Source organism: Trichomycterus rosablanca, chromosome 2 (assembly GCF_030014385.1).
Source record: "Trichomycterus rosablanca isolate fTriRos1 chromosome 2, fTriRos1.hap1, whole genome shotgun sequence".
Classification (NCBI taxonomy): domain Eukaryota; kingdom Metazoa; phylum Chordata; class Actinopteri; order Siluriformes; family Trichomycteridae; genus Trichomycterus; species Trichomycterus rosablanca.
Window position 1 is genome coordinate 3,598,582 of NC_085989.1, and position 10,450 is coordinate 3,609,031.

At 41.0% G+C, this 10,450-nt stretch overlaps 1 protein-coding gene across 1 annotated transcript; it reads right to left on the reverse strand.

Annotated features, from left to right (window-relative positions):
- Nucleotides 1–2,372: 2,372 nt before the first annotated feature.
- On the reverse strand, nt 2,373–9,495 carry eif3i (eukaryotic translation initiation factor 3, subunit I). Its single transcript, XM_062989665.1, has 11 exons — nt 9,398–9,495; nt 7,525–7,617; nt 7,328–7,415; nt 6,960–7,025; nt 6,204–6,353; nt 5,926–6,053; nt 5,201–5,311; nt 3,889–3,978; nt 3,114–3,187; nt 2,895–2,987; nt 2,373–2,787 (listed from the first exon to the last, which is right to left on the reverse strand). Exons 1-11 carry the CDS (start codon nt 9,398–9,400, stop codon nt 2,706–2,708), a joined length of 978 nt encoding a protein of 325 aa, XP_062845735.1. The 5' UTR covers nt 9,401–9,495; the 3' UTR covers nt 2,373–2,705.
- Nucleotides 9,496–10,450: the final 955 nt, after the last annotated feature.

A 10,450-nucleotide genomic window follows, 5' to 3' on the forward strand; every position in this document is an offset into this window, starting at 1 on the left:
TTGGTCAAGAAAGCCTCAGTTGACGTTCCAGTTCATTCCAAAGCTGTTTAGTAAAGCAGGCCACTGGAGTTTCTTTAAACCGAGCTTGTTTTTGGCACAGTAATGGTGGAGGAGGGAAAGACCTTCCCTGATCTGTTGCTGCAAATTTGGAAGCTCGTTATTTCTTTTATAGAATTGATTTATTAACCCTGTTAGCAATGATTGTGGCTGAAACACATTAGTTCAAAAATTAGAAGCGCTGTCCCAATACTTCTGTTTACTGTGCACAGCAGGGGTTTTTTGAGGCTTGAGAGCACAATATAAGTAATTCAATAAAGTTGCATGTAAACGCCCCCTTGTGGAGGCTTTATGTTACATCTTGTGTAGAGAGTAAGATGCATTATGTTGCCTGGGCCATGTCAAAATCATAGACAAAATGTGGGTCACTTAAAAAAGTTTGAAAAACCCTGGTGTACAGTATCACCGTATGCCATTGTTCGTAAATATGTTAAAATGATTGTGGCATAAATAAAATTATTATTTAGAGGGTGACGGCAAGGCAGACGATTTCATGGTTGAGTGAAAACTTGAAGTCCCCTTTCTTTAAATAAGGATGATTATTTTTTTTTTTTATATTAGCATGTGTGGTAGGTGGGCACTCAAGTGGCGCAGTGGTAACGTACTCTAGGCCACTACCACAATCTGTGGTGTAATTTGCAGCAGTGCCATCAGGAAGTCGTCCGCCTGCATAGACACGGTTGGCGATGTCTTAGGGCGGTGATGGTCACCATAAAAACCACAACATTAATTGATGTGCAAAGAATTATAATCATAATGAACAATAAGCGTCCTTGGGTATTGTGAAAGGCGCTATATAAGTCCAACTTATTATTATTATTATTATTATAATAACAATAAATTCCTCTTGTGGCTGCTCTCGTTGGGGGTCAACACATCAGATTATCAACAGATCAACCACCTCCATAAACCTCCTCTTGGACTTTCCCGCCTCAGCACCCTTTTCATTGTGGAACTGTCATCCCTCAAAGCATCGCAATCTCACCTCGCTAACATTGTCTCCAAATCTTCCTACCCATGCCATCCCTCTAATACAGGGTTTATGTATTTATTTATTAGGATTCTAACGTCATGTTTTACACACTTTGGTTACATTCATGACAGAAACGGTAGATTCATTAAGTTCTCAAGTTCTCTATCAAACACATTCATGGACAATTTCGTATCTCCAGTTCACCTCATTTGCACGTCTTTGGACTTTGGGAGGAAACCGCAGCTCCCGGAAGAAAACCCACACAGACACGGGGAGAACCTAGCGATCTAAATAACGACGCTCAGACTGTGCAACAAATATTCTAAAGGAATAAATACAGAAGCTACAACATCACACTTATACAAAACTGCAGTTTTATATTAACTTTTACACACAGAACATTTAACAGCATTTTTGGCTTGTTTAACAAAAGTGTCTACAATTGGAAGATGTGGATGTCAATCAAACGTGATGGACCAATTAGAACTGATGCAGTTTGGTTGAGATTTTCTGTTAAAGTTCTGTCATGTTTTTAGTTTATTAAAAACCAAAGCATGCTTATTATTAAACCCTGCAGGATTTTGAAAAGGAAAACATGAAACGGTGTCGTTTGTTTCATTTCATAACACTAATGGATTAATCGTTGAGGATGTGAGATATCTCCAAGCCGGGACAAGACCGATTTATCATTTATAAAGTTATTGTGATTAAACAGTGTTTTTAGATGTGGCAGTAGTAGATGATTTTTAAAATGCTAAAAGTTGAAGTAGATCAGTGTGTTTTAATTTCTGAATGACTGTTGCAGATGAGTTGTAGATCAGTGGCACATTTTAACAATGTCATCAAGCGTGAGAGGCAATAATCCCCACTTCTGTAATGTGATTTACATATAAGGCTCTTTAAGAATGTTAGAAGTGTACAGTGCTAGGGTATAGGGAGCGAGTGTGCAGGGAAGAGATTAGAAAATGATCGTCTCCGGGTGTGCTATGTTGTTCTGTGTTTGCTGTGCACTGAGCGTGGGTGATATTAAAGTAGCGTTCTCGTGAAACTCCACTCGAATGTTTGAACATTAAATTATTTTACAACACGCTGTTGGAACGTATCTTCATGTGTTATTTGCTTTACACACAAACAATGTCCTTGTTTACATTAAGCAAGAGTATAGGATCGGATTACACGTTTTTTTCCTTCCGATATCCGATCCAGTGATTTGGGCCAATATCGGACAGATACCAACACAGAGTATCGGATCGGAGCCAGCCCTATTAATTGTTATTATTATTCTCTGTAACCCATTTTTTTTTTGGCTCATGCAGGGTTTGAAATAAACACTTTCCCAACGTGAATCACAGAATCTTTATTTCAGCCAGACAACATAGCAGGTCACACTACTGTCTCGTACTTTCTCTTTCACTATCGTAAATCACTCCTGCCTGCACTTGTACTTGTACTTTGCACACTCCACCCCGAGCAAGTAAATCTTCATGTTCTCTTTAATAGAAGTTACATTAAAATCAGACTCCTGAAAGATCAGTTGCAAGTCAGATCCAGTTTATTCAGAATATTTGAATAATAAAAGTCTGAACTTCACGTCCATTATTAGTACAGAAAAGCTGCAGCCCATGAAAGTCATTATGGTGCTGATTGGGTGTTTAAATCAGGAATGCTGTCGGTTTTAGGCCTCAAGCTCAAAATCAAAGTAATGAGGATCAAAGTAATGGATTCTGACGTAGCCGTCCTCTCCTCCGCTGCTGTAACTGCACGACAAAAACAGACGAGATGAAATAATGGATTAAAATCATTCACAAACATATCAAGCTTTTGAAATGAATTAAAGGGAAGAACAAGCACGAATCATCTGTACCTCTTGCCGTCGGGATGGAATTCCACACAGTTAATCGGGCCGAAATGCCCCTTCACTCTTCCGAATTCCTCTTCATAAGCAGCGTGAAAGAATCTGTAATAAACAGATTTTACACATTAATCACATTCTTTCCATTTTAGGGCAAAGTTTAAGGAAACCCCTTTTGCTGAAGGGTCAAACTGTGGCTTTCAGGCAGTTCTGGACTGTTTGTGTACCCACCTGGCCTCAAATTTGCCAATCCTGGTAGAAGTGGTCGTGACATCCATGGCTTCCTGACCTCCTCCCATCACCACCTGAAAAACAAAACCCACACGGTTCAAATCTGGACAATAGTGGAAAATTTAAATCTATTATCCAGCATGTAGGTCCATCCACACCGTTTCAGTGGCGACTTCCCGCCGTTCCAACCTGTTTTTTAATCACAATAACTGTGTAACAGGCTTATTTAATCATCTCCAGTTCCCCCAGTCATTTGAATCTGGCCACTGACGATCACATGCACCCCTCGGAATAGCACACGACTCGTCTGGCACGTGTGCGGTCACTGGCTCCATCTTTTAAAATCAGAATTTCAATATTTAAGCCCAGACATTAGGAGATGCACTTGTCAGTGCGTTCTCAGTGCTGATCACAAGCCCAAATAAAGACAGGAGGGCTGCCGAAAGAAATAAAGAACCAGATATCTGGCACATTCATCCTGGACAGGGTCGCAGCGGTCTGGTTTCATGAGGAAACACAGGGTGCAATGCATCCCAGTAACAATCCATAGCCATCATGTCTCTAAAGACATCCGGTCGGCCGATAGCACTGCTCAGATTCGAACCCAAATCTAGTATAACAGATGGCTGCACCACCCGAGCGCCTCATAGCGCACTTTGTCTTAATGAAATTACTGACAGATACAACAGAGTAAAATAAAATCCTTCTGATGTTCCATAGATTATAAAGCTAGATAAATCTGACGTGTGGATAAAGCTGCACTGTGAGCACTTACGTGGTCCATGATGGGCGAGATGGCAGCAGAGTTGACCGGTCGCTCGGTTTTGAAGGTTTTGATGTGATCTAGTGTCGAGGAATCGAACAGCTGCACAGAAAGAGAAGGTCAGTTAAATTTATACTGTTGGACATGCAGGAGGAACCAGGAGTGAGTTTCCACATGGCTTTAAGAGCGGTCTCTGGTATAAGATTAGATAAGATTAAATAAGCCTTTTATTATTAACACAGGGAAATTTGCAACGTTCCAGCAGCTTCAAAAGTATCGAGGTATAAATGTTAGAGAAATAAATGTTTATACATGTATTAAAAAAGAGAAATGTAAAGATAAATAAAATGATATTCCAACCAAAATAACTCTGGATCTTGAACTGGTTTCATTCAGGTCTCTTATAACCTTAATTCTATTCAGAAAACAAGACACATTTGCACCAGTTTTTATTAGAACCAACAATGAAAGTTAACGGCAGTTGTAGCCTAGTGGTAAAGGTACTGGACTAGTAATCAGAAGGTTGCTGATTCAAGCCCCACCCACCAGGTTGCCACCTTGAGCAAGGCCCTTAACCCTCAGTTGCTTAGATTGTATACCGTCACAAATGTAAGTCACTTAGGATAGACGTGTACACTAAATGGCACAAATGTAAATGTGAACAAGTAACGAGCTGCAGGAGCATCTGTGCTGCTGTTACAGATGTTTGTTTACATCAAAAAGCAAGTACAAAATCAACTACTGGTGATAAGGAGACGTTCTCTGTCCTGTACAAACAGACACGCCCGTCATCGCAACTTTATTGCTGTTTCAAGAAAAATAAAACGCCTTTATGTGTCATATATACAGATACACGTGTCGTGTACAGTACAACACAATTCTATTCCTCATATCACAGCTTGTTTGGAAGCTGGGGTCAGAGCGCAGGGTCAGCTATTGTACAGCACCCCTGGACCCAAAAGGGTTTAGGACCTTGCTCAAGGGCCCAACAGGGGCTGCATAGCAGAGCCTGTATTCAAACTGACAATCTTCTGATTGACAGCCCAAGGCTCTACTCACTAGCCTTCCACCGTTCCTATTCTTTGGTTCCATAAGTTAACTAAGGTTCTCGGTTCTGAACCTTTTAATTTTTGGTGAAAATGCACTAAACAGTTCAAAAAATCAGGTTCGCAAACTGGAACGGAACCCTCTTCTTGTTGGTCGAAAAGAGTTAATAGATTTGGACGCCCCAGGCCAAACATTTTGTTGGTTTTATTAGAACAGCGGCGTCAGCAGTATAAGCGGAACAAACCAGGCCTGATTACAGCCACTACAGGACACCAACCTTAGCGCTGCAGTCTTTGGAGGCGGTGATGACCGTGGTGAGGTCGACCGATGTCTGGATGTCGTTGATCTGCTTGGTGTGCTCCTTCACCGTCTTCTGAATTTCTCCAGACTACACAGCGGAGCAGAAAAACTCAGTTATGTTCTGTCATCATTGAACAACCTTACAAGGGCAAGTTCTAATCTCATCATCAACCTAAAACAACGTTATGAAGTGCTTAGTTTAGATCACTGATGTGTAGTGCTGTTTTTTAGATACACAGACTATATGACCAAACGTATTTGGACACCTGACCATGAATATGTTGGACATCCCATCCTAAAAACAAATGCTATTAAACCAGAGTGACCTCTGTGTGGCTGTAACAACAGCCTCTCTTCTGAGAAGGCTTTTCAGAAGACTCTGAAGTATGTCTGTAGGAATTTGTGCCTATTCATTTATTTCAAAAGAGCATTTGTAAGGCTGGGCATTGATGTCTGTCAAGAAAGCTTCGATTCATTCCAAAGCTGTTCTGTGTTGCTGAGGTCAGGGCTCTGTGTAGGACACTGGAGTTTTCATTACAGAGGCAGAGCTGTAATGCTGTAACAGATAAGGGCCTTCCCTAAAAGCATATCAGCCTTTATATAACTGATTTATACCCGTTAGCAACTGTTGTGGCTAAAACAAACGAATTTAATAATAACAGGTGTCCCTATACTTTTGTCCGTATAGTTTATTTAACGCACCTTTGCACTGAACTGGTTGATTTCTCCATTTTCATGACCGGCGATCACATACTCTCCCAGCGGCCCCCACACTGCACTGGTGATTTTCGACTCGTTGCATGGCACGGACAGATAAGACTGGTTGTCCTCTAAGGGAAAAAAATAAACATGAGCACAGAGTTAATATCACTTCTTTCCTAACAAAGAACTATACGAATATTCTGACTTCCTGCTGGACGTCCACGTCTGGACTACTGACCATATCCAGCTGTAATGGATAGTAACAGTGATAGATTTACCTATCTGCTGGGGGTCTCGCACGTCAAAGTAGTTCAGGAAACACTGGTAGCCCATCTGTTTGTCGGTCGAGAACATGATGATGTTTCCACTGAAGTCGAAGCCGCACGTCCTCACTGCCGAGTTGGTCTCGAGCACGGCTAGCTGTTTACCTGAGAAGAAATTCATCAGTCTGTTCAAGGAGGGCTTGAAAATGCATAAGACTGCTGCTGGTGAGTTCAAGTGGTAGACTAGTTGTTATGGCTTTGGGCTATCAACTGAAAGGTTGAGAGTTTGAATCCCAGCTCTGCAATGCAGCCACTGTTGGGCCCTTGAGCAAGGCCCTTAACTCTCTCAGTCAATGACTGACCCTGCGCTCTGACCCCAGCTTCCAAACAAGGAAGCTTGTACTGTACATCTGTACAGTAGGCAGTTGTAGCCTAGTGGTTAAGGTACTGGACTACTGATCAAAAGGTCGCTGGTTTAAGCCCCACCACTGCCAGGTTGCCATTGTTGGGCCCTTGAGCAAGGCCCTTAACCCTCAATTGCTTCGATAATATACTGTCACAGTACTGCAAGTTGCTTTGGATAAAAGCGTCTGCTAAATGTATATGTATATATGACAAATAAAAGCGTTCTATTAAGTACTGAGTGGTATCTAACCCTAAATAACTAAATAACCACAATTACCATGATAGCAAGATTACTGGGCCCTGAATCTGCTAACCATCAAAACAATACATCACAACATATTCCGACATTTACACAAATGTACTAACCTGTCTCACAGTCCCAGAGTCTGCAGCTGTTATCGGCAGATCCGGTCAGCACGTGCTTCGTGTCCCCTTTACAGTGGATTAAGGAAAACCAACACTAGGATGAGGTAAACAATAAATAAAAAAAGGGTTCTATGGGGAGAAGGGTGCTGAGGATGGAGCTGCTGAGCTAGAGGTTTATGGATGTGTTGAGGACATGCAGGTAAAGGAGAATGTTCAGGACAGGACAAATGAATATATGGAGATGAATATACCGCAGGACAAGGACAGAAAGACGAAATCAACGACTCGATCGAATAATAAAATGTTAACGATGCCTCCTATAGTGCACAACAGTTTTAAAGTAAACCAGCATCTGGGCTGAAGGATACAGTCGACATCAACACACCAAACAGCTCCAGTGTGGCCGTTGTAAGTGCCGAGCCTCTCTCCATTCACAGAGTACCACACGTTGACAAACTGGTAGGACGGAAAAAAAACACACAAAATTAAATACATGTATAAAAAGATCCTGTCCTACTCTACAAGGCTTGTATGATAAGGGACTGAATGTAACATCGTGTGTTACCTGGTCTTTGGCCACTGAGAACAGCAGGTCCCCCTCTCTGTTGTATTTAATCTGGGTGATGGACCTTTCATGGCCCTGAAGAAGGATGGGTTTCTGCAAACAGGAAATACAACAAGTCAGACAACTTCAGATCCCTCCAGAGATGTTCGATAGGGATTCAGTGGGTGCTTTGGCAAAGCTAGCTCCAAAGGCAAGGTTTGTTTAATTCTAAACGCCATGTCAGCTGCTATGGCTATTATCATGGCTAGCCAATAGATTGTCTTTAAACGTCAAGGTGGTGGGACGATTTGCTTTCTTTACTTGTGCTTATGGTGGTTAGAGGGTGTAACTATGATGGTTCTAACTTAAATGGCGTTTTTAAGTGCAATTGCTTGCACAAATTTAGCAGTTTTTGGAAGGGTACTGAGGTAAAGATTTCCTTGTAGCTGTTCGTATTGTAGAATTTTGTTTTCATCTGTTGGCACGAGTGGAGGACGTGTTTAACAGAAGTTCTAGATCCACAGAGGGGGCAAGTGGGGGCCTGGTCTCCTTTTAGCAAATAGGTATGGGTCAATTTGGTGTGTCCTATGAGACATCTATCCATTTTTATGGTAGGGTGGATCTCGTAGAGTTTGTTGGTGGTAAGACTTTCCCATACTTATTTGCCAAGCTGCTGTGGTGTATGCTTTTATAATTGAGAGATCGGATGGCGGGTAGGCGCATTGTTTGATCAGGGATGTTACCAAAGGCATGGTACTTTTGTTTTGGCTGATGAAGGTGAGCTGTCACTCCAGTTTGCAAATACGTTTCGGTGTATTTGGTTGCATCCATCCTTCCCTAAATCCTTACCAGTCTCTCTGTCCCTGCCACTGAGAAACTCCCTTATAGAACCTGCCAGTCCTTTACATGACATTTAGCAAACTCCAAGCGGGCTCTCACATGTGTTTTACTCAAGTGTTCCACAGTAAAGGAGGTTTTAATGAGAGATTTCAGCTTCAGAATGTTAAGGAATGTCAAAAAAACAAAACTAAAAACATGTTTTCGCTTCATCATCATTATTGGTGATTCTGTGAAGATTCAGTGAGTAAAAATGTCAAATATATCCATTAAAAACAATCTGCTACACAATAAGGTGTGCAAAATAGTCAAAGGGTCTGTACACTATTGAACTGTGGATAGTGACACTTGTGGACAGTATCATCAGTCAAAATATTACATAGTCAATAGATTTTAGTGCATTTTAAACGTGACACTGCCAATAATGCCAAATTTTTCACAAGTTAGTTCCTTAAATTCTTGCCCTGGTCAATTGTAAGTTCTATTATTGTGGGGGGAAAGCGTCTATGAGCAACAACAGCTCAGCCAAACAGTGATAGACCACACAAACTCACAAAGTAGGACTGAAGCTTTTCTATCCTGTGTTTATCTGGTGTGATAATCAGGTGTCCACATACTTTTGGCCATACAGGGTATGCTGTTCTTGACAATAATCAATTAGTATTGTTTAAAGAAATTCTACTTTATTCTACTTCCACTGAAAATGTTAAAATATTTGTAGTATTTAATAAATAGTCTTATATTTGTGAAACAACAGTAATTTAGCAGGACGGTTAGACAATATAATAATGCGTCACGTTAGCTAAACAGCAAGAAAAAGAAAAGGGCCGAACTCTAAATCGCTTACACACACAATTGTAGTGCACTAGATTCAACAAGAAATTCATTCATAAATGCCAGGCGTAGTGCACTAGTATAGGCACCAAGGGTGCATTTGGAACCCAACCCTACATAACGACCAGCTAGCTAAGCGAGCCTATAATATTGTTGCCTATAAGCCGCCGTGTTCCTCTCGACATTACCGTTTTAACATTAATAACATGAACATGTTACTCACCATTGTTAATAATGCTGTAAAATCTCTAATTTGCCGATATTAATCAGTTTTTTAGAGCTAGAATGAAACTCGACTCGCCATGCGTGCTGATAAGCGCCGGGTTACAACGGAAAAAGAATTCTCAGCTTTCCGGTCCTTCAAAGCTAAAGACCCCAAACAACAACCGAGTCATAATCATAACAGTATACCGAACATTTAGTTTAAAATCAGTTTAAAAATAAGATGGCAATACTGCAGTATGTGTACAATAAGCCAAAGGATGTATTTTAACAAGATATAGTATGATAAATATTAAAAATCATTAAAATGTAGTTTATTTATTAGGATTTTACCGTCATGTTTTACACTTTGGTTACATTCATGACAGGAACGGTAGTTACTCATTACACAAGATTCATCAGTTCACAAGGTTATATCGAATACAGTCATGGACAATTTTGTATCTTTAATTCACCTCACTTGCATGTTTTTGGACTGTGGGAGGAAACCGGAGCTCCCGGAGGAAACACACACAGACACGGGGAGAACATGCAAACTCCACACAGAAAGAACCCAGACTGTCCCACCTGGGGATCGAACCCAGGACCTTCTTGCTGTGAAGGCAACAGTGCTACCCACCGAGCCACCGTGCCACCGTGCTGCCCCATTAAAATGTAGAACATGGCATACATACAGTGTAGGCCAAAAGTCGGAGAGAGTTTAATGTATTTTGTGGTTTTCTCATTTACATTCACGACATTTAGCAGACACTTTTATCCAAAGCAACTTACAGTCTAAACAATTGAATCCAACAGTGGCAACCTGGCAGTGATGGGGTTTGAACCAGGAACCTTCTGCTCACTAGTCCAGTACCTTAACCACTACGCTACAACTGCCCTCGAATTTTACTTATCTCGAATGTAACACAGTTTTTCCCAATATAAATCACTTAATTAGCATCCAAAAGTTTAATTTTTTTGTAGTATGTATTTGATATGGTTCCCTTTCAAAGGTTTGTGCAAAATGTGATGATCCACATTGTCCAAGCATTTCACAAAAATCCAAAGAGCATCT